The 27,454-nt window shown below is 32.3% G+C and overlaps 2 protein-coding genes across 2 annotated transcripts in view; both read right to left on the bottom strand.

Moving 5' to 3' along the window:
- Window positions 1-14,476, bottom strand: part of LOC111707650 (hyaluronan mediated motility receptor) — a 30,000-nt gene extending 15,524 nt beyond the window's left edge. The window contains exons 1-18 of the mRNA XM_023480783.1: window positions 14,374-14,476; window positions 12,078-12,197; window positions 11,418-11,534; window positions 10,187-10,245; window positions 9,713-9,773; window positions 9,218-9,340; window positions 8,352-8,404; window positions 7,668-7,721; window positions 7,164-7,250; window positions 6,865-6,958; window positions 6,463-6,522; window positions 5,701-5,757; window positions 4,823-4,936; window positions 4,385-4,465; window positions 3,671-3,805; window positions 2,143-2,220; window positions 849-928; window positions 424-486 (exon numbers count right to left, since the gene is read on the bottom strand). Coding sequence (XP_023336551.1) covers window positions 424-486; window positions 849-928; window positions 2,143-2,220; window positions 3,671-3,805; window positions 4,385-4,465; window positions 4,823-4,936; window positions 5,701-5,757; window positions 6,463-6,522; window positions 6,865-6,958; window positions 7,164-7,250; window positions 7,668-7,721; window positions 8,352-8,404; window positions 9,218-9,340; window positions 9,713-9,773; window positions 10,187-10,245; window positions 11,418-11,534; window positions 12,078-12,197; window positions 14,374-14,391 — 1,454 coding nt within the window. The 5' untranslated portion in view covers window positions 14,392-14,476. The remainder of the gene's footprint in view (window positions 1-423; window positions 487-848; window positions 929-2,142; window positions 2,221-3,670; window positions 3,806-4,384; window positions 4,466-4,822; window positions 4,937-5,700; window positions 5,758-6,462; window positions 6,523-6,864; window positions 6,959-7,163; window positions 7,251-7,667; window positions 7,722-8,351; window positions 8,405-9,217; window positions 9,341-9,712; window positions 9,774-10,186; window positions 10,246-11,417; window positions 11,535-12,077; window positions 12,198-14,373) is intronic.
- A 1,920-nt stretch (window positions 14,477-16,396) lies between these two features.
- LOC111707655 (uncharacterized) lies at window positions 16,397-27,454 on the bottom strand. Its single transcript, XM_023480787.1, has 13 exons — window positions 27,392-27,454; window positions 25,507-25,623; window positions 24,804-24,854; window positions 24,204-24,349; window positions 23,187-23,283; window positions 22,875-22,982; window positions 22,382-22,459; window positions 21,904-22,039; window positions 21,561-21,623; window positions 19,971-20,052; window positions 18,039-18,122; window positions 17,364-17,391; window positions 16,397-16,628 (listed from the first exon to the last, which is right to left on the bottom strand). The coding sequence occupies exons 4-13, from the start codon at window positions 24,342-24,344 to the stop codon at window positions 16,477-16,479; spliced, it is 969 nt and encodes a 322-aa protein (XP_023336555.1). The 5' UTR covers window positions 24,345-24,349; window positions 24,804-24,854; window positions 25,507-25,623; window positions 27,392-27,454; the 3' UTR covers window positions 16,397-16,476.

Genomic DNA, 27,454 nt, shown 5'->3' with positions numbered 1-27,454 from the left:
AGGATACTGGGTACAGGATACTGGAACATCTTCTTGAATAAGCAATCAAATAAGTACTTGTGGAACATATTCTCAAATAAACACTTCTTGGACATATCTCGAAAATTATGAATGAATTTTGATTGTCAATTGAAACATTAATCAATCTAATATTATTTAGAAAGCAGAAAATAAGTTAAACTAACTTCATTTTGACGAGATTTTTTTTTTAAATTTTCATGAAAAATTTGCTGAAATGAGTGAAAATTTAAAAAACGGTATATTTTCCAGGATAAAAATCCGTACAATCCGTACAATTTGAAAACAAATCCGTACAATCCGTACAATTTTAGGGTTAAAAAAAAGCAATCCGTACAATCCCTACATTTTGGCCACCCTGTAAATTAGAAATTGAATCTGAGATTAAAATGATTTAGTTTGTTCCTAAGGCTGGCCAGTGCTCCCTCCAACCCAAGTTTAGTCATCTCCACCTCATGCACCTCTCCTCTGAAAATATTTAATTAAAACTATTGATAAAAAAGGAAAGTAATTGAAAAGTTAATCTATGAGATTGAGAAACAATGCCATCAACTACTAATTCAAGAAAAACAGGCCGAATTTATAGAATTTAAGTTGCGTCTCAAACAAGGTTTAAGAAATAATTGAGACGCGGCTCAAACATAGTTGGTTCCACTTAAAAATGTGCTCAGTATTTCGAGGTTTGAGCCGGCGGCGCTCTATTGGAACCGGTTATTGGCGGTTCAGCGTCGCGCTTTAAATTCTTTAAATTATGCCTCAGGCTTCCCATATGGGAAATACATAACAAACAAAAACAAACAAATATTATAAAACAAACATGAATTTTCTACCTTGTTTCCTCTAGTTCTAGTTTAAATGATTCCAATGTTTGAACAGTTTTCTTTAGTTTCTCCTCAACCTCCATCTTGTTCTAAATACAAATGTTCATTGTTAAGTGATATTTCAAGTGACCCTCCGTGCAGAAATGGTATGTCCCATTTACAACGGTACCCTTGAAACCGTTATCTGATAAATAATGTGGAAGATAACATGGTTTTCAGGTTTGGACATGTTTAATCATGACAATTCATACATTGTTTTCCTGCAGCAGAAAATGCACCACTCACTTTGGTAGAAAAACAACAATTAAAAATAAATCAGTTTTCAGACTTATGAACATTGATATCTAATTCATGCTTGATCCGACAAAGCTTTAAAGGGTACCGTTTAGAATCGGACATTGCCTTCCTTGCATGGGTCAATTGATATCACTATTTTTCCTTCCGGAAAAAAAGTCTGTACTTTTATATGCTATATTGTAGACAATTGCAGTTAAAATGTAGACAACTGCTGACCATAATCTTCTCTGAATAAGTTTTGGAACACTAAAAAAATTATTTTTTTTAGATAAAATGTCGCCTTTTGACGTGCAAGTCAGTTAAAGAATACTGCAAAGCAGATACTTTAACTGAATTGCTTACTAAACTGTGACATTTTTTATAAAAAATAAATTTTTTTATTGGCACTTAACGAAGACTGTTGATAGCTACTATATCTTTAACATTTTAGGTAAAGAGAAAATTATTGAAACCGCACTTTTTCCTTTCACAACTTTTGGTTCCTTGACCCAAGACATCTTCTACTGTCACCAAAAAAAATATAATAAAAAGTTTAATTAAAAAAATTTTAAAATCTAAATTAATGCTGTATTAGTCTAAAATTAGCATGAAAAATACATAATTTTAACCGGAAGGGAAAATGAGTGTGGACCGGAGTCGGAGATAAATCAGGTGTGGATCGCCTTTCCCCACCACCCTCCCCCCATCCTCCAAAGTTGACAGCTTTTTATAAACAATTTCTGTGGCTACGGTTTAGCCATCAAAGTGTGAAGATCTCTGGTTAAGCCTGGAAATCCTAGATTAACCGGAGATCTAACAAAAAAATTTCGCACTCAGGTTTTATTTCTAAATTGCGTATTTTTTCGTTAACATTTTGAGAAAATTATTAAAATTACAAACAAAAATAAGTTGGCCGTGGCAGTAATTAACAAATGTATTTCGTATAACTTCTTACTTCTTCTTGAGGTAAATAAATGATCCCGATGAAGTAAATTGTTTTATACTTGGATCATTAATAAGTTTTCACCTTTGATATTTCTGCAAGATCTAGAGCTAAACCGTTCTTCTCTTTCTCTGTTACATGTAAGGTGTCCTTTAAAACCGTCTAATCCAAACAAAATATACATTATTTAATCATTTTTAGTGCATCAGCAATTGTTTATTTGTTTCTATCCAATAAAAGTAAAAACGATGGAACAGATTGGCCACATTTTTGAACGCAACTCACAATTTAAATGACCCAAGGAGGTTTCAGGCTAGTTGAAGTACTAAATATTACCTTGAAAAAATGTCAGTATTTGTGGTTTTCGAAAATACACCAATTAAAAAAGAAAAATCCGGGAAATTTTAGGATAACGATGAAAAACTGGCGACAAAGTTAAAAGTTAAAAAAATAGTTAAAGCTAAAATTGTTACTCGAAAAGGATCGCGAAGCGACCTTAAACCCTAGTTCATTAAAATATTTAGCACTGGGCGTGAATGGCAGGGTAATTAAAAATCATGTTGTCATATTGAAAGCAGCAATTAAAGATTTCAACAATAAGAGAAAAAAATGTTATTTAAATAGACAAGATCATTTTAAATTATTGACGCTTTTCTCCCAGAAAATATAGAAAACCCACGTAAATAATTTGCCAGAAAATCAATGTTGCTAGCAAACTTCTTCCTATTTTATTTATTTCAACCTGAGCTGAAAACTTTAGAATGGTGGATATTGAGATTAATGCGTGATCCTCTCTTTTTCCTAATATCGAGACTAACCTAATCTTGTACTTGTATCCTAAAAAGTGTAAAAAATCAGATTAGCAACTATGAAACCGATAAATTCGAAATTTTGCGCGCAGTTTAAAATTATATACAGAAACGGGAGCGACTCTCAAAATTAAAAAAAGGGTTTAGATTTATATCCAAGAAAGAACGGTTTAGGAAGAAAATCAAAAGTGTGTCCATTGGATACTCACACTCAGATTAAGTAATTGGGATTAAGGATATCTCCTTCCAAAGTTTTCAGCTCTGTGCCCTTTCTTTCCAAACTATTTCTCAAGATCTAGGAGTTGACCAATGAGAGAGCAGGAATAACCTAACCCAATCCTGCCAATTAAAAAGTTTCAGTTGAGGTTAAAAATTTAAGTGTTCTAAAAATTCCATCCAACACGATCCCAAATGTTGATTGATTGATATTGGGGGGCAGAAATTAAATGGTGGTTGGAAGTATGATGTCAAGTTGAAGAACAAAATCTTTACTGCAAGGAGTGATAATTTTTCTGTATATAATAATTTATCTCTTATTTTGAATACTGATGTTTACATCTTTTAACACCCCAAATGCAGTACACATTTCATAAGTGTACTACACGTACACAAAAAAAAACTTATCAAAGTTCACAAGGACACAGAAAGTGTACTTTTATGCCTCTAAGGCCTAAATGTTCTTTTAACCCCGATCCTATTTGGTATCAGAAATGGAGATATATGGACCCCTGAAGATAAATGGTTCCATTACATCTCATTTATAAGTAACAAGCTGAGATCATTTTTTATAGTATATTATGTCCCTTGTCGTTGTCTGAAACTTCCAACTCCTTGTTGAGTTCTGCTAGTTCTCCTTCCAGAAGATTAGTTTTTACTTGAAGATTGTCAACATCTCGTAGAACTTTGAGGAGAAGACTTTCTTTCTCCTCTAATAAAACCTAACAAAGGACAAATAAAAATACTTTGATGAAAATTTCATCTGATCTCAGTGGTATATATTTTAAAGAATTACGCCCACCCAAACATTTATTCATTTCCCCAAAAAACGATTCATTTTCACCACTTCAGCAAATTCAAAAGCAATGTATGGATGCCCAAATCAAATCAAATCAAATCAAATCAAATCAAATCAAATCAAATCAAATCAAATCAAATCAAATCAAATCAAATCAAATCAAATCAAATCAAATCAAATCAAATCAAATCAAATCAAATCAAATCAAATCAAATCAAATCAAATCAAATCAAATCAAATCAAATCAAATCACATCAAATCATATCAAATCAAACCAAATTTAATTGCTTAAGGCTACATTGTAAAATGAGTTTAAGTCCGTACTTCTGCACTTGAGCAAGTTTTGAGCCATATAACCATTGTGACACATTTATTTCTTATGAGGTGACAATCATATTTAAAGAGTGAATGAAATGTGGCTGACACATTGTCTCTAATGGTTTCCTTGCGTATATTTTATAGTTTATGAATAGTTCGAACCAGAAATAAAATCTTAGACTACCTTGAGACCAGTAAGCTGTTGTTCAAGACGATTAAATTCTTGTTCACTATCAGCATTCTCCTTCATGTAGGCATCAGTTATCTACAATATTAATTATATTAATAAAAAATGTACGTTCAGAGTATTTGGATTCAATTCAATTCACACAACTTATATATTGCGATACAAGTAAGTCTCTATTTCTTTAACCATGCATTAAATTTTTAACGAAACAATCTTTTCACCTTAATTTTTTAGTTTGAACTTTTCCCCATTTTGTTATTCTGCATGGGTCCAAATAATTCCATTTCCGATCCCAAAAGGGATCGGAGTTGAACGTACATTTAGGCCTTAGTGACAAAAGCCAAAAGGATGAAGAAAAAAACTTGCATTTTGATGTCAAATATTTAATTATTATGAAATCATAAACCCCAAAACTAATTTTCAGTTTTAAATTACCTCGGCATTTTTAGCTTTTTCCTCCTGAACAGCCGCAACCATTTTGTTGATGCCCCGGGCAAGTAATGTGTTTTCTTGCTTTAAACTAGTTACAACAGATTCAAGGCTGGTAACCTTAATATGAGAATAGTTTAGAGACTGGTGTTGTAATTTTAAGGATTTAGTTTTCCCAAGTGGCAACTTCCCAAATGTTCAATTTCCCAAGCGTCAACTTCCCAAGTCTATCCTGGCCGTCGCACTTGGTCCCCATCTGTTCTAGCCACAGCTCTCGGCCCCCTAGACCATCCTAGCCGCAGAGCTAGGCCCCCCATTGCAGCCTGCGGCGCCCCGGAGGGCCTTATATAACCTTTGGCAAGTTGCCACTTGTGAAATTGTACATTTGGGAAATTGTCACTTGGGAGCCCTTGGGAAAATGCTATTTGGGAAAGTACCTAACACCATTTCAAGTGACCCTACATAGTTCACTGATCAATAATATGGATGCAATCCTTGTTTTCCTAGCTTGAAAAGAGTGTAATTTTTACAATTCCCTCCATTGTTTCTGTATCAAGAATATCAAGAAATCCGCAAGTCACTTTAACAGAGAAACTTCACAATTTAAATAAACAATTAAAAACAGAACACGTTCATTCTTGAGCAATAAGCAACCCATGTTGGCTTGCAATGTATTTATGACATATTGCATTTTTTAGAGGGAAATTTTCGATGTTTGCATACTATTTTGTACTGCCACAATGCATGTACTGCATCCGTTATTGTGATTGTTTTTATTATTGCTTTTGTTATGTGTATATCATAATTGTTATAGACGAGGTTTGATTCCGACTTTGCCAACAAAATGTTTTTTCTTTTTATTTATAAAAAATGTTTTACTGTACCTGTGAGTTTAACTGTTCCTGTGTAAAATGTAGAAAAATATTCTTTGCGTCCTCCTCCTTTAATATTATTATCAACTTAAAACCATTAAGCCGTCAACTGTGGAACGGGGTTTATGATAAAATGTCAATTTTGAAATCTATTTTTTAACATGAGTTTAAACCAAAGGGTGGGCAATCTGGCACTTTTTTATACATATGTTCAGATTCTTTCAGCACATGTCTTGAAAGTTTTACAAATAAAAAAGCAAAACAAAAATGATTTTTTTTCTGTTCTGACTTTTAAATTCATGCAGCGCATCACGTTTATGTGAAAATAAAATCACTAGTGCAAGCAAAAAACATTACTTCAAAATATGTTGATTTGGGTACCAAACAATCGGTTAAAAATTTAGCAAGTTAAAGGCAAAAAATGGACTGTTAAGAGGAAATTTGCCAGAGTCCTCAAAACAGATATCTGCGCTATGGACCAAGAGGCCCTCTGAAGATCAACCTAAAAGTAACAAGTAAGTAATGAAAAATCTACCTCCATTAGTTATTGTTGAGTTTTAAAAGTGCTTGCACAGACCCATTTTTAAAAAATCAAAAACTAACAATTTCTTATTTTCTTTTTTTAAGTTTAATTGAACAAATATTTCTGCAGGTTGGTAAATTTTGAAGAAAAAAAATTCATATTGTCCCAGGTTTAGGTAAATCGTAATCAAACTTAAAAAGGGGGCGAGGATTCGAGAAATGTGTTTTTCGTTATTTTCAAATAATATTTCCCTTGCATTTATCCTCTAGTTCCAATCTAGTAGATCTCATCTCCTCAAGCTCAGATTCAACCTGAGATTTTAAGTTTTTTTTTCATCAGGTTAAAATGTTGTCAAGAATTGACATTTTTTGTTATAGTGAAAATAAAGAAGAAAAATTGAACGTATTTCATAATTTAATACAAATCTTACAAATGTAAAAAAAAAATTAAAAATTAAAACCAAATAGTCATCCCATTAACCAAACCACGTGCATTTTGTACTAAATTGTATTGAACTGTTTTGACCTTTCTTATTTTATTTCATTAGCCCATCAAAAAACCAAACCAATCAATCAACCATCAATAGAATAATTATATCTATAAATCACTCTTTATCAACTAATCAATTTATCAGAATTAAATAAGCCAAACACCTGAAATCTCTCCTCCTGCAGCGCTGATATTTCTTCCTCCAGAGAACTATTATCTTGAACCAAGAGTTCAACTTCTTTGCTCAAACTCTCAGCTCTATCAGATCAAATTTATGAATCAATGAATCAATGAATCAATGAATCAATGAATCAATGAATCAATGAATCAATGAATCAATGAATCAATGAATCAATGAATCAATGAATCAATGAATCCATAAATCCATGAATCACTTAATCAATTAGTTAATATTCAAGAGAACTATCATTTTGAACCAAGAGTATACAATACCATATCTTACCTGTCACTTTTTTCTGATAATTTTTCGCATTTGATGAGCATTTTATCTCTTTCTTCCTGGGCTTCTTCCCACAGCTCTTTTTGGTATCTAGAAAAAATTTGCAAGTCAAAAAATCTTAATTCCACAGAGTTTTCAGAGACAAACACTTTTTATGATTATTCATGTAGCAGTCGACGTTTTGTATCAGTCTAAGTTTTGACTATCGACGCTGTGTACCCACTCCAGAACTTTTATATTGTAAATCACGGGATCAAGCATTGATCTTATTCTTCATCCATTCAGATCTATGGATTAATTTAATTCCTCTTCCATATCCCGTAGAGGGCATACTCTTCTGGGATATCTCTATTCAGAGATCAATTATTGATCTTCAAATTTAAAAGTGCCCACATTGGATATCGAGATCAAACGTTCACAAGATTAACAATATCCACACAACAGTTCCGATCTCATGTCGATTTAACATGCGTCGACATTGACTTTAAACCCCTTCTGATTAATTACCTTAGTTCAGTTCTACATGTTTCTAGTTCAGCTTCAACTGTTTCAAGCTTTTCCCTGCAAATATATATTCAATGATAGCAGAATAACCCAGCGTTGCCCGTGGTATTTAAAAAAAATGGTCTAATAGTCATCAGAGAACGATATGTGGCGTCTTAGACGGTGAATCTCCATCAACACAACAACAGTCCACACCCACACATACAATTTCGATGCACTGCTTTATGCAAGAATGAATAATTTAAAGAATTTAACCCCCCCCCCCCATGATTTTTGTTGTATTGGGGGCAAAAATCGAAAAATTGGACACCAATAAAAAGGTTTTTCTTACTCAAAAATTATCTATTTCGCCCTAATAATCATTTATTTTTCCAATTAAGCAAAGAGATTTTCAAGAATATAAGCACCTCTAGCTTTATATCAGTCATAAATGTAATTTTACAATATCTTTTAAAGATCTGTGTCCGAATTTAATGAATTAAAGCCGCGTCTCAAATCCCCCAAAAACCGGTTTCAATTGAGCGTCGACTTAAATCTTGAAAAATTTAATACAATTTTAAGTGGAACGAACCATATTTGAGCTGCTGCTTAAATTCTTTAAATTCGGCCTCTGTAATGATAAAGGAAGAAAGAATTTCAATGGAAGTTACTCTTCTCCGAGTGTTTTTACTAATACGAATGTGTCACCTGAGATTATTAAGATGTGTGTCTTCATGTGAACACTTGACAACCACGGAGTCCTACCAGATATTCAGCTGACACTAAATTGTAAAATGAAAGGTATTGTGACCATCCATGCGAAGATCGCAATGCCCGATTTAGAACCGTACCCTTAAAACCTAGAACCTAGAAAAACGAAAATATCTTTCACATAATTGATCAGATAGATGGTTCAAGGATACCGTTTTTGTGTTGTCCATTCAAACATGGACGGTCACTTAAAAGTCTAAACAAATATAGTCCCTTTAATTAAGTCTTAACAAAAATAGTCCCTTTAATTAAGTCTAAACAGATATAGTCCCTCTAATAAAGTCTAAACAGATATAGTCCCTCTAATAAAGTCTTAACAAATATAGTCCCTTTAATAAAGTCTTGTGATATATAAAAAATACAAGCTGTTTTTTGAAAACTTGTTGTTGTAAGAACATCATTATTTTCAATTGCATTTTCAATTAGTTCATTTAAATCAAAAGAAATTTATGATTAGAAGGAACGGTCGTAATAATTAGGGGCATGTCCGATTCACAACAGTACCCTTGAAACCTTTATCTGATTAATAATGTGGAAGAAGATAAATATTGTGGAAGAAAAGGTCGTTTTTACGTTAAAGATATAATTCTGATAACTAATACATTGTTTTCCTGTATTAGAAATGCGAAAACCATTTATGCAAAGAAACCACCATTGAGAACAAGCAACTGTCAAACTTATGTACTTAACGAGATACAGCTTTTAATAGTACAGTTGTAAATCATGAATGACACTCTGTAAATGGGGGATTACTTGAAATTACACTTCAAGTCTAAATAATCAAAGTAAGAGCTTGAACATTCCTGAATCTGAGCTGCTTCTAGCTGTTGCTGCTTGAGCTGTTCAGCTGCTTCTAGATGTTGTTGTTGAAGCTGCTCCACTTGTCTCTGCAGCTCCTGGTTCCTTTTCTCCAGAGCTTGTATATCCTAGGAGAAGGGAGGATTTGTTAAAAAATTATAATTTTCAGACTTAGGGTTAGAGAAACTTAACACTTCACTTAAATTCGAATTTTCTTATTCTTATATCTTTGCAAGCTGATGTTTTGTACCTCTGTCTGATATTTCAAGAGAAAGTTTGAAATATCAAAGGTTTACATCATCAAGTTGCAAAGATGTAAGGATTTGTAAAATAGAGTTTAAAACGAGTAATGGTATCATTTTGATTCTTTGTTTTACAGAAAAAAAAGAAAACAATTTGGAGCCCTTGCTTCGTTTTAGTTGCTAATTCATGTTTGTTTTATTTTCAAATTCAATTCAATCGCTAAAAAAAGAGATCTTAAAATTAGTTAAGATTTTAACCTGATTTTTTGTTGGCTTTGAAGCACTGAGATTTGTACTAGAAACACTTCTCCTCAATTTTCTAAAAAAGTACAATCTTAAAAAATTAGGCATCAATCATCATGTCTTAAAATTAGAAAATACTGTTAAAAAGAAGCACAAATTATTTCTGTAAAGAATGGAAAATTAATTTTAGCATTAATGGAGAAACAATGGAACCTAGTCTTGACCGATCTGTTACAAAGATTGCCATAAAGTGAAAAAATCGAATTATTTTGAAAACAAAAATACGATGAAAATATTAACTTTAATATTTTTTTTTTGTAGAAGGGGGGGGGAGGGTTTTTTGTTTACTGGCCCAACCAAGTCCCTTACTAAAAATGAACAAGAATTCATATCATATGTTTTTCCACAGTAGCGAATATCATATGCTTTTCCACAGTAGTGAGAATTACAAAGCGTTTAAAGAATTTTTATCTCTTGTAAAATGATTACCTCGGCGTAGCGGAGGGAGTTGAACTAATTGACGATCCGGTCATGTCCGTTACAGAACCCTAAAACAAATGATTTCATTAAACGTTTTTTTTTCAGGGCTTAATTTGATTGATCAACACCCCTAAATATTTCAAATTCTCCCTTCTAACTCCCATAAAAGGGTGGGAATTCATTTATGTTCCGCTTTAAGTTTGTCATGCAAAATACGGGGGAAAAATGTTCACGGTAAGACCGACGTTTTTGCTGAATTGAAAAGTCCCGACTAATGTTGACCGACTCCAATCTTCTTAACCCTGATCGAATGTAAATGACCGGGTGAGTAGCTAGTATAATATTTGTTTTAAACACTTAAAGGGAGTGACCGGCAATGTATGGTTGTTGAACTGAGAATGTAGCTTTGAAGACATTTTTAGGAGTCATTTAAGACATATAAAACGTTTTAATGATGAATAGTTATATAAGAAAATCGATTTTTTTCGGTTATTAAATAACGACGACTATAAAAGGAGAAAAAAATTCTACAGTAAACACATGCTAGAATCAATTTTTTCTTTTTCATCATTATAATGAATTTCATATTCTTCAAAACCATCAAATGTAGTCTTTTCAATAAAAATTTCAGGAAATCAACAGAAAATGTGTGTGAACAATGGTACATTACAGAAACCAATCACTGAATAAGATTACTTATTTTCGATGATAGTAGTTGATTTTTATTTTCTCAACCGGTTCCTAAATAACTAATTATTTTACTGCAGAATTTTTACAAAGTTTTCGTCGTCGTTCTTTAATTATTTCAAAAATTAACAATCCAACAGGATTTCAAAGATTTAATTTGCGCTCTTGTTGAACAAATCTGCACCGTAAAACCATCTCATAGGTCTCAAATGATTCCTAAAATCTACAATACTACATTCTCAGTTCAACTACCATACATAGCCGGTCACTCCCTTAAATGAAAATGACCGGGCAAGTAAAAAGTATCCTACGATTTTAACCCTGAATATAGATGACCAGTCCAGTAAGTGGTATCATACTTTCCTGACCCTGAGTTATGATGACCGGCCGACTAGCTAGTATTCTACATTTTTAACCCTGAATGAGGATGACCGGGCGAGTAGATGGTATCCTACCTTCCTGACCCGGAATTAAGATGACCGGCCGAGTAGCTAGTATCTAACTTTCTTGACCCTGAATGAAGATGACCGGGCTTAAGTAACTAGTTTCCTACCTTCTTAACCCTAAATGAGGATGACCGAGCGAGTAACTGGGGTTTGGGTAGAGCAGATGGTCCCTGTATTCCGAGTCCACTGGGAACCAGGTACTGACCAGGACCAGGAGTAACATACTAAATATTTAGGTAATTTAAGTTTATTTTCCTGTTCCGATTGTATATCTGAGCATATAACTTATGAACACCATGACCGATTCTCCTCAAATGTTGATAGGGGAGCTTGATACGAGAATATGAATATTTATAGCTTGGTCGAACAATTCTGATAAGGGAGCTCGATACGAGAATATGAATACTTATAGCTTGGTTGAACAAATCTGAGTTGAGTGTGTTGACTTTTACAAGCACTAAATATGTTCCTGTTGTAAATACTACAATATGTCGAAACGTTTTCTTTAGAATCTATAAATTTAAAGAATGATAACCAGATGCAAGTCAAGACTGCTGAAAAATTTCAGTAAGGATCTAAATGACTATTATGGTCTCTACGCAGTAAAAAATAATAGATGTTTCGAAAGATGTTGCGCAAAAACAAAATTAAATATAATTTTTAGAACTATAACAATCATTTGTGAGTTAATAACTAAATCGGGAAAATGATTTAACTATAAAGAAAAGTTTAAAATCAGGAGCGGGGTTTAGAAGAGCAATACCAACCTTCGACTCTTCAAAGCGTTGAGATTTAGTGAGCGCAACTCCAGCTTTGCTCTGTGTTAGCTTGGCATCATACGCATTAGGTGCTGGAGCACAGTTTACCTCTTCATTAAACCTCTTTACCTAAGAAAAAACGATCAACTTCAGAATTTCATTTGAATGATTAACAAACTATAGTGAGTAAAAGAGCTCTCATGTTCCACATGATCAAAGTTGGACACGTAGCCGCAGCGCGTGGCCCTCTAGCCTATCCTAGCCGCGGCGTTGGGCCCCCATCCTGTTCTAGTCGCAGCGCTCGGCCCTGAAATTGTCTTAACCTTACCCTAAAGAATACAAAATCAAAATGGGTGATGTTACTGAAAAACCCCCTGGCTAGTTCAACTTTGTAAGTGTGTTTTATTTACCAATCATAAACGTAATTCCTGGGCAACTCAAATGGCTTAAATTGTACAAATTCTTTATTATTATAACGAATATTATACTTATTTTATACTATACAAACATAAAATAGTCGGGACTGAATATTATTGTATTTCAGTTCACGACTAGAGCTGTAAGAAAATCCTGTTCCTGAAATACATGCTTGAATATACTTGTCCGTGCATTAAAGAGGTGCGCCAGGGTATATTGGATGCTCGTCCATTATGTTTGTAAGCCTCCTACCAGCTCCTCCTGGGTACGTATCCTGCTCCCAGTTAGCCCTAGAGCACAACTGTTGTGATGTTATTCTCAGGATTAAGCATTAATCTCTATTTAAGACTTCGGCAGATTTAATGATTCATATATATTATCTTTGGTATCTCGCGATTGTAGTTACCTGCAGGGAGAACTTTGATTGAGGGATTAAACACTAATCCTCAAATCTTCACTCTATATATTATATAGAGATCAGGCGTGCAAGAATAACAACTTCAACAAAATTTACGATTTAAAAACTTTTTTAATACTTTAGGGTCTATCCTGTGTAACCATTTTTGGACCCCCCCCCCCTCCCATCCTATCAAAATTGTACATGACCACTTTTTTTTGCAAAATTATTACTTTTTATTTTATTATTATTTTGGGGTTAGGCTAAGACAATTTATGGACCGAGCTCTGCGGCTAGGACAGGCTAGGGGGCCGGGTACTGCGGCCACATGACCAATTATATCCATGTATTGCAACGTCAATTTTATTCATACTCTACTCTAGTTTATACTTTGTTCCTAAGTTTATTGTTGATTGATTTTTCAAAATGTATCTAATTTTTAATTTTTTGGTTTTTATATATCATTTTTCATTTTGTAAAACTCATTATGCCTTAATATAAATACGAGTGAATGATTAATTCTTTGCGAAACTCTGTGATCATACTTAGTATAAATCTCATATATCGCTTATAAAAAAAAGACTTGAATAATAAAAATTATATCCATGTGTTACATCTGAGATCCATGTGGATAATTTTATTATTATTCAAGTCTTTATTGGGTCTAGGCGATACATGTAGTTAAATATAAGTATGATCACAGATTATCGCATAGAGTTATTCATTTACTCGTATTTAAGAAAAGATATAATGAGTGTTACAAAATTAAGAAATTAAAAAATCAATAAAACTAAAAAATTAGACACAGTATGAAAAATATTTATAAACTTTTTTTTAAGACGGCGGTAAACAATCAATAAATTATAAACTTAGGAACAAATTCTAAACTAAAGAAAAGTTGGATCGGAATACTATAATTTTATCATACTATGAGATCCAGGTAAGTTGGCATATATAAAGTGAAGTTTTCAAAAAATGGACGTTTCGCCAGAATTAAATTAGCATAAATTTACATATGGACGTTTCACCAGAAATGAATTAATGGCATCCGGTTCCAGGATATAGTACGTACATATCCTATGTTAACATCCTATAATGTACCGGAGGCATTCAACAGATTCAACACGATTCATAGTAATAAGATTAATACTCGGCAACAGTCTATTTTGAGGCGGGTTATTATCTGAGAAAGGCTATCAAGATAAACCGAGTTTAAGATCAATATTTGGCACAAATATATTTGCTGATGGAAGGAACAGCATCTGACATTAAAGCATGTAAACTTTAACGTAAGGGTTCGGCGCGGCTGAAGTATTGGAGTAAAGTAAGATCACGACAAGATGAAAGGATATCGCCAATTATGATCAGGATGAGAAAATTGGGTAATTTCCTAGTATACGATTTTTGGATCGAAAATTGATAGGAGGGGGGCCCGTGGGGGTCCAAAAATCGTTCTATGAGAAATTATTTATTGGTTTTAAATTTTGTTACCTTTGCTTTACCGAACATTTTCTTGAATTCTGTTCTTGGTTTGGATTTGTCTACTTCATTCCTTTTAATACTAACCTCTGAAAGTTAAAACATTATAAAATGCCATTGATTCTTAAAGATAAATGACAGGTTTTTATATTTAATTTTGTATTTATTTCTGAATAGGAAGTTTCAGCTTTAAAGCTCCGTTCTAACTTTAAGGAGTAAGGACTAGACTAGAGACTAGAGTTTAAATCCCGCGGGTGGCCCGGGCCGTTGAGATTTGTGGGCCGCGTAGTATTCTCTCTAAAAATTCGAAAATTTCATTTCGTCTTTGTTTGCCAATTTCTGATCGAAGTGATGGTATATCATCTGAACTACTTACTATGTTCAACGTCCAACTGAGCTATTGCACATAAGTTCTCGAAATTTTTGTTAACATCTTTGCTACTATGTTAAACAAAGTAGTAATACTAATAGTATACTAATTTCGCACATAGCATATTTCAAATTATTTTTTGCGGGGGGGGGATGGAGCACGTCTCTGGATTCGGTAGAAAAGGACAGCAAAGTTTGAAAAAAATGAAGATTTCAGAAAAATGCTTTATTTAATCCTAATTTTTAACAAACTTAAAATTAAAGTACCTGCAGATTTCTGCGTAATATATTAATATATTAATGCGCGTATAATACAATTGAATAAAAAAATCGAATAATTTTTGGGGTAAAAAGCAATCAAAAACTTTAAACTCTTAAAATTCATAAGGGCTATTCAGAAACCTTTCTTTCAAATTAATATACGTAACTGGGTGTCCCTAAAAACATGTCAATTCAGTGACCATTTTAAGCTCTCTGAAAGTAATTTTTTGATTTAGTATTGATACTTAAGCTGTCTATGTAATGTTGTTTATATGTTTTGATGCATATCTGTTGTATTTAAGTAAAATGAGAAATATTACAGACATCATGAATTTCACACACTATTACTAACAAAACAGCTTCTTTTACCCTTTACATAAAATACTCTGGAAAACGGAACTTTATTTTGAACATTTTAAATTGATAGCAGTAGCACAATTCTCTAACTTTGAACAAAGACTATTTAAAATGTGTCTCTATAATACTATGTTTATTGGAACATTCTCTAGTTAGTTACATAACTTTTTTGGTTTCCAAAAAACATTTAGGGCTATCGGACTCCTTCTGATATATTAGGTGTCCACAAAGATAACTTTAAAAGATCAAAAATCATGATTTTGTTCACTCTGTTTTATACATTTCATATGTCTTTGATATGTTTTTTCTAGCTCCAATACCGTTTATCAGGTATCGTGATTTGTTCCCTCTATTCATACATTAAATGTGTCTTTGATATGGTTTTTTAATCTCAAAACATACATATGTGTGTTAAGTTTAGAGTGTGTATTTTTTTGCCTAGAAATTCATTTTTTTTATCAAAAAATAAATCTTAAAAAATTGTTTTTCCACTCCACATAGGTATGAGATATGTCTACAGTATGGTTTTTACTCTGGAATCCGATTTTTAGGTCTAAAAGTATGTTTCAGACTATTGTATTGAACTCAAGAAGGTATAATGGCAGCTTCAGGTCTCTGCAGATATTCATTTGTGAGGTCAAAAATGCCTTCAAAACAATTTCCTATAACATTTATTATCTGGGTGGGGTGCATGCATGAACAAATACTGTTGGAGTCTTAGCAACCAATACATGGTATAAAAATTCATTAAAAAGCCGTTCAGATTGTTTTTTTTCCCGCCATTTATAATTTATGACCTAAAAATTAATTTCTTAGGTCTTAAGTCACCAAGACCATCTTTTCATTTTTCAAAAACTAAGCTGTGGTAAAAAAATCAGCCAAATCGGAGATGGTCAATTCTGGATGCTTTCCCTTTTGTTTTGAATCGGCCTTTCTATCAAAATTAAAAGAAAAATAGTTAAAAAGAAATGTGTAAACCAAACCTAACATGGAAATATTATCAATCTCAAAATTATATATTACTTTTTACTCTACTAATCAAATATGCTTGCACATATGAATTTTATTACGATAAATTAACTACAGGATTAAATAGGCTTAGTTTCTGTTATAATTCGTTACAATTGTTTAACATGGTAATTGAAACCAGTTCATGTTGAAGCCAATTGTTCCACCAGCAGCATAGTTCTCCGCAGCGTTAAAATTAGCTCCCCCAGAAGTGTCGGCTGTTACTTCTCCATCATCAAACCTCACCCCCCAGCGAAATGGAACATGAGCACCTTAATTTTTTTTTTGTAATAATAACCTTTCAGTAAATACTTTGTTGTTAAAGGGAGTAACCGGCAATGTATGGTGGTTGAACTGAGATTGCAGTATTGTAGAGAAATTTTTTAGGATTCATTTAAACAAAGAAATCGCTTTAAGATCTATAATTACTGAACTTGAACGCAAAGTCGACGTTCAAAATCATCAATTTGGGTGCAGGGTATGTTTTGAAAATTCAATTATTAGTTTCTGTAATCTCTCATTCACAAAGATGTTCTGCAGATTTTCTGGAATCTTTAATGAAAAGACGACATTTGAAGAATTTGTAGAAATCTGCGAACAAATTTATAGAGAATAAGAATTTCAATAAATTGACTAAAACGAATTAGTTGATTCTAACATTTATTTATTGACAAATTTCTTTTGAAAAATAATTTTCTAAACATCTAATTAACATATAAATCTTACTATATTTTTGTCGTCGTTATTTACAATTTAAAAAACAATTCTCAAAACATACCCACCTGAATTGATGATGTTAAACGTCGACTTTGCGCTCAAATTCAGTAATAAAATATCGTTAAAACGTTTTATATGTCTCAATTGAATCTTTAAAAAATTCTCCCCAATACTACAATTTCAGTTCAACCTGCACCTTACATTGCCGGTCACTCCCTTGAAATATATAATAATCATTCCTTACATATTTATTTTAATAATAATCTATCAGTAAATCAGTAAATACTTACTACATAATGTGGTTCCAGGAGCTTGTCCCTGAAAAAGGAGAAAACATTAAACAAGTTTACAAATTCTTGGTTGACTTAAAATCACAAAAAGTAGATTAAAGATTGATAACTTGCTAAATGCTTAAATGGCTTGAGATTGCTTCATCAAGCAACAATATAAAAATTTGAAGGTGGGTTTTTGCATAACATAGTTCCTCGACGACAAAAGAAATTGGAAATTTTCTGTTCGAAATTTAGATTTTTTTAAATTTTCAAATCTCCTCAATATTTATGTATAATTTTAAAAGGCAAAATTAAAGCAAGTTTTAATAAATTCGAAAATGTTTCTTTGAACCAAGAAGGAATTGCTTTAAGCTTGTGCAATTTTATTTTAGAAATCCATCCTGTAACTGCACTTCTGATAAATCAACTGGTTGGATTTTTTTCTTCAACTGAAAGTAAACTTTTAAAAAGTTTTGTTCCTCATAACAGAATTTACCTGGTGGTATGGATGAAGTAGTTTGAACCAAAATTGGTTCCACTCTTATAGTTAAAGTATATTTCATGAACAATTCACAAGTTTTCAATATTATCAATTCAAACCTTTATTTATGAATAACAATGGATTTTATGTCAACTCATGAATGCTTCGAAAAATATCTACTTGTTACAACAAGGCAAAAAATGAAAACTTACTAGAATTGAATGAAAGAAGTTCCCGCAAACTCTCTGTATACCAAGCGTAGCTGGTGTAACTGGGGCAACATCCAGGTTGGTTACCTAAAAAATATGCATGTGACTAATGTGAATAATCAGCTCTAAGCCCTATGTACGTGTAGCCTGGGGGCGTTGTACCCCAGTCCCCCACCCCTTCATACCTTAGTAAACCTAGAGTCAGGATATGGTATATAACATATGGCCATATAGCGATGGGCAATCTATTAATATTTTATGAAACTATTGTGTACTTTATCATTCTTCCTCACTTCATCGTGAATTTCATAATGAACGTGCTATAAATTAATCATCGTGCTATGAAGTTAAATTAGGTGTACATTATAGCACGTGCGCTAAAAAGTTTTGATTGGTTCCCGGATTTTCTCCAACAAATTTCAGATATTTCCAAAATATTTTATTAAATTGAAATGAAAATAAAATTGAAATCCACTTTATATTTTGACTTCTGCTTTGTTTCACAGCTTATTTGATCTAGAAATAGCCATTGAAATAAGACAAGTACACAAACGTTTCATAAAATTACCTATAACACTATTATTTTGCCACAATGTGCAATACAGTTTTTGGACTTAAATTTTCTTTTATCTCGAAGGTTCTCGCCTTTTTAGATTATATTAGGCCCTCGCTAAAGCTCGGGACAGAATTAAATCTAAAATGGCATAAACCTTCTCGATAAAGAGAAAATTTCTGTCCAAAAACTTTATAACACTGCGAACCAAAATAACAGTGTTATAAATAGATTTTTAGACTTTTAAAAGGTTTTACAACCATCTGAGAAGGGTCCAACGATTAAAAATTATATTCTGCAGCAGTTTGCCTTTATCCTTTAGGTGAACATATAGAGCAAAATAAAAACGCATTGTTTTTAAAAACCCAATAACAATTATTCTATTATTATTATTTTATGTTTTCTTCTAGGGTAACAAATTTGCATGTTTGAAAAAAGCAAACTTCTACAGAAAAAAATTTTAGATGTTGGAACCTTCTCATATTGTCGTAAATCATTAAAACATTACACATTAAAAATTTCTGTAAAACGAATCTGGCTTTTGCCCATCCCTACATAATACATATGGCATATCCTAATTTATCAAGGTCCGCTCAATTCTGAAAATTATATAGAATTTAGCATCATATTTAAAAAACAAAGAAGATAAATTTCTTATTTTTCAAAGATTACAAACTATTTTTTTAGAGATAACGAAAAGTTAGAAATAACTCAATTTATAATCACCAAAGATGTGTATTCCCTCAATATATAATCACCAAAGATGTTTATTACCTCAATATATAATCACAAAAGATGTTTATTACCTCAATATATAATCACCAAAGATGTTTATTACCTCAAAATATAATCACCAAAGATGTCTATTACCTCAATATATAATCACCAAAGATGTTTATTACCTCAATATATAATCACCAAAGATGTTCATTACCTCAAAATATAATCACCAAAGATGTTTATTACCTCAATATATAATCACAAAAGATGTTAATGACCTCAATATATAATCACCAAAGATGTTTATTATCTCAATATATAATCACCAAAGATGTTTATTACCTCAAAATGTAATCACCAAAGATGTTTATTTCCTTAATATATAATCACAAAAGATGTTTATTACCTCAATATATAAGCACCAAAGATGTTTGTTACCTCAATATATAATCACCAATGATGTGTATTACCTCAATATATAATCACCAAAGATGTTTATTGCCTCAATATATAATCACCAAAGATGTTTATTACCTCAATATATAATCACCAAAGATGTTTATTACCTCAAAATGTAATCACCAAAGATGTTTATTTCCTCAATATATAATCACCAAAGATGTTTATTACCTCAATATATAATCACCAAAGATGTTTATTACCTCAATATAATCTCCAAATGCATCTGATCCAGTGCACACTGATGATATAGCGGATTGAGCTATACCCGCATCACCACTGGCACTGCAGTAAACGAAAGCATAATCATATTTACAAGGTGTCCCGAAAAAAAACATAAGAATTTAGTGAAAATATTGAGATCTTTTTTTTAAATGAATTTTGTTTTCTGTTTGAGATGCATTTTGTATAATCCAAATGTTTCATTAGCTAGAGTTTAAAATGTGGGGAGACTGAAGTCGAAATTTAAAAAACATAAAAATGCATTAAAATATTTTTTGTTGTTGCAAGCTTCGTGCAATTTAAGTCGAAAAAATGAACGAAAGTTGCCGTTTATTAAAAATTTGTGTTTTCTTTTTTGACTTTTAATTTTTTATTCCAAAAACGGCTACTTCTTTTCATATGATTAAAAATTAACGGTTTTTGTCGTTTGTCAACGGACTCTTCCATTAATTGTCGAAATCTCTTTTTTGTTGATGGAACTTTGCCCAGCCCTAATTATGGACCATTTAATATTCTCACAATATATGTGCCAAGCTGAAAACTAAAGAAATGGCTTCCTTTAAACCTGATTATTTAATCTGGTTATTCAATGGGGACACTTTTGATTTCTAGCTTAATCCGTTTTTTAAATATCCCAACAGTTTTTAAGTTAAGATTGATAATAAATGTCGATACGATGCTGTATCGATTGGACTAAATCAGATTGAACAAAAGTTCAATTGAACAAAGTCAGCTGTTCACTAAGCAGGTTTGAGAGCATTTGAACATCAAAGCACTCAAACAATATGAAAATTCATTGCGTTTAAATGAATTTACTAAAAAATATATTTTATCGCTTAGGGCATCGTCATTTTATGGAGATATGCAGTCAATTAAAAAAAGGCGCTAGCCCCCTACCCTGTCCAATAGCCGGGCTGTTAGTGTTACACTGTTTATATCTTTTTAAAAGATCTATAATTAGTACTTTTGACCGTTTGTCAAAATATTTGTCCAAACTTATGTTAGTTCAATTGATATGACACCAAAAGAACAGAGATATCAATCAAAAACTGGTTTTTCAAAATTAGAGAGCGCACCATTTCTCGGCTTCTATACGACACTCTCATCGGTTGAATTCTATGCACTGGATACAAACTATAAAGATGAAATTCATCTTGAGGTTAATAAAAGAAGAGATCAAGCATTGATCTCAATATACACAATTCTAAAGTTTTCAGCTCTAGTCAAATTGCCCTAGCTGCTCAAAAGCAAGAACACAATTGAATCTTTAATCAAGTAATTTCAGGATATAGCCTTTAAACTGCTAAACTAGCATGCATGTCCTTTTGCTTTTCTGAGAAGAAGAAAATATTATTCAATTACACCCTTGTAAATATATTTATACATGTTTTTATTTTCTGTCAATTTAGTAAATTTAACTGATATCTAGCAATTAACATTATTATTATTATTAATCCAAAATATATAAAGTAAAACCTATCTACCCAGTACAAACACTTGAAAGTTATTTAAAAATACTGTTTAGATTTTAACTTTGACTTTGAATTCAGTCGTTAATTGTGAGTTATTACCTTACTGAGAATGAATTGGTTGAAACTGGATCGAAACATATTGAGCAGAAGCCTCTCTCCTGTCTGAAGTTAGACCAATATTTTGTATAGAAACTAAATACGTAATTTCTAATCCTCATATCTTTGCAACATGATATTATATGTTTTACATATGCAAGTTTTACACGTTCAGATTGCAAAGATGTCATGGATGAAAAATAGAGTTTGAGACAAAGTAATTATTCTTTTAAAGCTTTGAAAAGAATAAAATAAATGTAAAATTTTTCAAAGTATATCCATAAAAATTTAAGAATTAGAATTATAAAAAATTGCGATCATATTTGACCGTAAAAGTTTGCATTACCTGAAGCAGATATTGTAGTCCTGGTTTGAAAGGTGAGTGTTTGCAGTTGCCAGGGCTGAATCAACTTTAGTAGTATCATAGTTGAAGTTTCTTATAGTTCCAGAGAGTCCAGTAAAGTACTGCAGACAGTCATCAACTACAGATGAAACAAGGCAATAAGAATAACAAGCCATAGAGTCATAGACGTACATGCTGTGAACTTGTGATAAAGAAATTGCAGTTTTATGCACTTGGTGAAACCATAGTTTTTAACCCGCTGGGTCACGTTTTTAATAAGGATGAAATAATAATTTCCGCATCATCTTCTCCAATTGTTTATTGATTACAACTTTGCCATTTTGGTTCTTTTATGTAAATATCTTCTCCCAGGGGAGTTGAAATTTTAGATATTGAAAGGAAAACAATTGTTTAAAGAGTCCATTAACCTTAAAGGTTTTGAAACCCGAAAGGAATCTAATGCCCAACACTAAGACCTTACCTATCCCTGGAACATCACTTCTGCAGTCGTATTGTGTAGCCTTCACCCTCCAACTTCTAGTTGTAGTGGTGGCGGTATCTAAACATATGTAGTTTAAGTTTTAGTTCGTTTAACTAAAGTTAAAGCAACTTGATATAATTTACTCCATATATTGTATTTCTGAGCCCGCGATTTAAAACCTACCAAAACAAACATCAAACTGTTTTTCCTTTTTCAATTAATTGTATCTATACATATAAAGTAGTAATCTTTAATTGCTTGTTTGTTTGTTCGACCACAACTTAGGAAACCCAAGACCGATTTGCCTCAAATTTTGATTGAGTAACTCGGCAGGTAGAACCTTACATTGGTTTTAAATAGTTATAAGCTGACTGACTTGTATAGCTAAAGTTTAGCTCAAAGCAAAACTGAGAGTGGGTTACCAAGCTAGTCAAGAAAAAAAAAAAAAAAAATGTACTTTATAATTCCAAGCTAACTGTGCATAATTCCAAACCTATATTAAAGGAGAGGATGTTGCAAGCTGAGCTTGAGTCAACAAACATATGCTGTCCAGTGTTAAATCCACAAATAGTAGGCGGTGCACCACTTCCAGGGGTAGTCACTACATAATTTATAACACTTAGTAACTTAACAATTTAAAAATGTCACAATTTGTCAGTGCTTGACATATTTTATCCACTGTTTCAAAAAAAGTTATAATAATCAAATTAATTACACAGGTACTCAGACCGATGAGAAACCTTATGGGAATAAATAAAATTAATTTTAAAACAAAACTAATTAATCCTTAGAAAAGTTAAAGTTCCTGTAAATGAGTCGGTTAGACAGTCCCCAACTGCTGGACCCACTGAAGCAATGTCCGTATTAATTACGGTAGTTGCCGGTCCGCTGATAGTAAAAGTCTAAACAAAATAAAAGATTAGTCATTTATCGTTAAATCCTGGCCGGATCTTCAAAAGTAAAGTTTATCAAGAAATAATGTACATGGATACCCACAAAGGATGATACTGAAGACTGAAACTTTACAATACGATGAATTATGTTTTCTGTCATAATTAAATTCGTTCAATGGCTTATGTTATGATTTGGCTTTTAACGACATACATTTATAGTTGGAGAGAATATAGGGAAATAGACTGTATAGATTCCGTACAGTCGTCTCTGAAGTCCCTTCTTTGGTGGGTAACCCTGTAAATTGGTAATATGCATGGTTCAGGCTCCCATCCTCTTCTTGACAGATTAATTTATATAGATACAAGTTAAATTGCTCACAGCATTGTTTTTGTCATTATAAACAGGGGATATTAGTTCCAAAACTATCACTTGGTCCATTTCCAGCACCGATCGAGTGTTAGAATAGAAATGGTCCAAATCTGCAAAGTTATCTTTTTCAAGAGTATATATCTTTAAATCCAAGACGAGTAGAATTTACACCATATATTTATAACATTACATATTTAAACAATAAATGTCAATTTTAAACTAATAATAAGGTGTGAGAATTAGTTTTTGATGATTCTTAATTTAATTTTCGAACATATCCCTATTTTTGAATACTCTAAATCCATACTATCATTTTTAAAAAAAGGAATTGAGTCTTTGCCACAAACCCTGATTTTTTAAATCCCTGTATATTTGCAAACCAATGTCGTATTACCGTAGATATTTAAAATTAAGAATTCTGGTATAGATCAAATAATCTAAGTTGTAAACATCCAAGGTTTACACGATCAGGTTACAAAGATATAAGGATAATAGAATTTAAGTTTGTCGCAGAGACTCATTAGTTAAATTTTTTTACTAAAACATTCTATGGAGCTACCTCAAAGTCTAATCTAATTTTGCAGATATTGTTACTACACGGACAGATTTTATATGTGCAAGGTGAAGGGTTGGAAGCTGTATTGAAGGTTGTTATAATATGGTAGGTGTTGTTCTGAGCTACTGTAGTTCCACACGCCATAGAAACTGAATATAATGATTGCTTAATGTAGGCGTAATATCAAGTTACTCTCCATCTAAAGAGTGGCATGCCTGATTTACAACAGTACTCTTTAAGTTTGTCGGGCTTATCCTAATTTGTTTGCAAGCTGTTTTTATTAAAAAAATATAAATATTCACTTTCTAGACGTGGCCGACAATTAATATTTTCATTCAAAGTTTTCAAGTTTTCAAGTTATAAGGGACACAGGTAACGGATTAGCTGTGTTTCGTTCATACTGTACGCAGTGTACACATGGGTTTTCCGGGAGTTTAAATGCTTTAATCGATAAACAAACAAAGATGTAAAGGGTACTGTTGTAAATCGGCATTTTCTTCTTTGCATGCATGGGTCACTCAAAATTACGACTACTGTCTCGTTAATTGTTATCATAAATATTTTTATTAAATATTTTGCTGAAAGGGATTAAAAAGATCTTACAGATACAGCAGATACCAAACCCAGCAGCACAGCTTATAGAGGCACTTCCACCTGAACAAATGGGTTCGCAGACACAATTATAGTAGGGAAAAAATTTTCCCCACTTTTAAACAAAATTATGACACTATTGAATCTGATATTTTCATTGCAACCCTGAAACCAGAGTAGCAATGTTAGATGTTGCAACCCTTGTGAATTGTTCTGCCAAGATGTTGCGGATTTACAACTCCGAAAACATGAACTCAAAAATATATTTTTCAAACTAAATAGATTTGCACTTTTTAATGCCAGAAATGTATTTTTTTCTTAACTTCAATGTTTCATTTTGTTTAGAAGTGAAATAATCTCCATAAAATATTTTTTAAAGTTAAAAAAATTACATAACTAAATTATTCACGTGAGTCAACTAGGATGCAATAAATTGTAAGAAATATTTTTCCGCCGAGGCTTCCCTAGACCTTGTTGCGTCTTAAAACGTCCCTATTGCCTCCCCTGATGAGATAAAAAGTTAACAATGCAGATTATATTTCCTCAAATCTTATTTTTTCTGAGAGTAAATAATGTCGATAACACCATTTGTTCCTGTTTCATAACAAAAATATTGATATCTACAAAATTTGCTAACCCCATTCCTGAAACCCGGGTTTCAAAACTGGTTTTTATAACCATACCCTGTCTTAAGTTTTGGGCTCTGTGGGTTTACCTTTAGCTGTACACTCTGATGCGGTAAAGCAGGTTCCATTGAGGCCCCCAGATCCAAGACAAGCAGAGTTGGGGAACCTGACCACGGTGAAGACACCTGCTGATTTCCCACCACGATCTATCAATCAATCATAATTCATATTTTGATCATTTACCATAAATCTTAAAGATTTTGCGCAAAAACTTTTGTTTCAAAATCTGCTTAAAAATCAGTTAATGCTAAAAATCTAAGATATATTGCAGATAATATAAATATAAAAAGTATGATTTAAAAACAAATTTTGTAATATTTAAAAAAAAAAATAGCTTGCAGAAGGTAAATAGAAGATGCCCTTTTGACTGCAATATTACCGACCTAGCTAAGCTTTGATTCCCCCAATTAAGGATGGTTAAGTAACTAAACGTCCCTTGGGAGTGAGACAGTTAAGTAAAATAACCACTCGGTCTGCTAACTTTCGTAAAGTTTTTATCTCTAAGTATTCATCTCAAAAAACGATAAAAAACAATGTATTCAGGAAATTAAAATTTTTACTAAACTGCATGAGTAGTTTCATAATCTTAACATTAGTGGATTTGAACCCGTTAAAGGAACTGTAAACGTATATTCAAGTGACCCTCCATGCAATGATGACAATGCCTATTAACAACGGCATCCTCAACAACTTTGTTAAACATGAATTAGATATCAATGTTTATGATTTAGAAAACTGATTTCAAATGTGATCTTTCTAAAAAAAAAGACTTGGGCCTTTTTATTGCAGTAAACCATTTATGAAATATCAGACACTTTTAAACCTGGAAAAAGACATCTTCAACATTAAAATTTAAATTTAAATTGTTATACATTGTATACATGTTCTTTTCTTTAATAAATCTGTAATATTTGATATTGTTTTTGTTTACCGATAATGACATCATAGAAATGTCGAAATATTTTCACTGAAAAAGTGGTCTCCATCGTTTATTTCTAATCTGGTTTGGTTAAACCTTCCACCAACTATATTTTCAATATTGTTGCTCAAATTAAGGTTCTAGGGTACCGTTGTGAATCGGGCACTCCCATCTTTGGTCACTAGAAATTACGCTTACAGCTCCAGTAAGCTTGAAGGCATTATCAGTTTTTTGCATGACCTAAGTGTACAGGGGCGTAGTGGAGGATTAGCCTAGGGGGGGGGGGGTGAACTTTTGGCGCGCGTAAGAAAAGAATCTGAATATATATGTAAGTTTAACATATTAGAGCCTGCCTTCTGGCTCTAGGGAGGCCTAAGAGATGCATGTCTAGGGGTGCACAGGGGTAACAGCCCCCCCACTACGGCCCTTTAAGTTTATAAGTATTGACTTTTTCTCATTATAATTTTATTTCTTGTATTTCTATCTATTTTGAAAATGCACAACATTTGACACTTGTTTAAAATATGTCAACAGTTTTCAATTCTCCAATTTTGATGTTTATCAGTTCTACTGCAGTGTTACACACATAGTAGTATGAGACTATAGAGATTTATTTGTTTGTTGTAATTGTAAACTTGTCTCTTTATTTTCCCAAGCACTATAAGCCATTAAACGACTATATACAAGTAGGAATGTTAAACGATCGTTTTTATAAAGCTCGCCGTTTCGTAAACGAACGTTTTATAAAAACGATGGTTTTTAAAAACAATCGTTATTCGTCTTCTTAAAGTTCAAAACGAGTGGGTCGTTTTTAAAAATAATCGTTTTTTTCCGAAAACGAAACGGTCGCTTTTGAAAACGATCGGAAAGCGAAGCAAAAACGATCGTTTAACGATCGATTCAAGGCAGAAGACCGGATTTAACCTTGGAATCGTAATATTTTAAGAATTTCATGTCGTCTTTACAATCTCATTCTTTGTTTTAACCCTGTTTACCTTTTCCAGACAACGTCTCATTTCTCTCTACACCATGTAGTCCTGAAATATTACCAAATATAT

The sequence above is a fragment of the Eurytemora carolleeae genome, unplaced genomic scaffold (genome assembly GCF_000591075.1).
Source record: "Eurytemora carolleeae unplaced genomic scaffold, Eaff_2.0 scaffold783, whole genome shotgun sequence".
NCBI lineage: Eukaryota > Metazoa > Arthropoda > Copepoda > Calanoida > Temoridae > Eurytemora > Eurytemora carolleeae.
Note: the sequence above shows the minus strand (reverse complement) of the source record. Positions and strands in the feature narration are given on the sequence as shown.

What these genes read in the sequence shown, in the direction of transcription:
- LOC111707655 (XM_023480787.1), bottom strand. Translation starts at nt 24,344, where the DNA reads ATGGCGTGTGGAACTACAGTAGCTCAGAACAACACCTACCATATTATA. An exon ending in TCTAACCGACTCATTTACAG is followed by an intron (nt 22,983 to 23,186) that starts GAACTTTAACTT and finishes TAAATTATGTAG; the next exon opens with TGACTACCCCTGGAAGTGGT. An exon ending in CATCCTCTCCTTTAATATAG is followed by an intron (nt 22,460 to 22,874) that starts GTTTGGAATTAT and finishes ACATATGTTTAG; the next exon opens with ATACCGCCACCACTACAACT.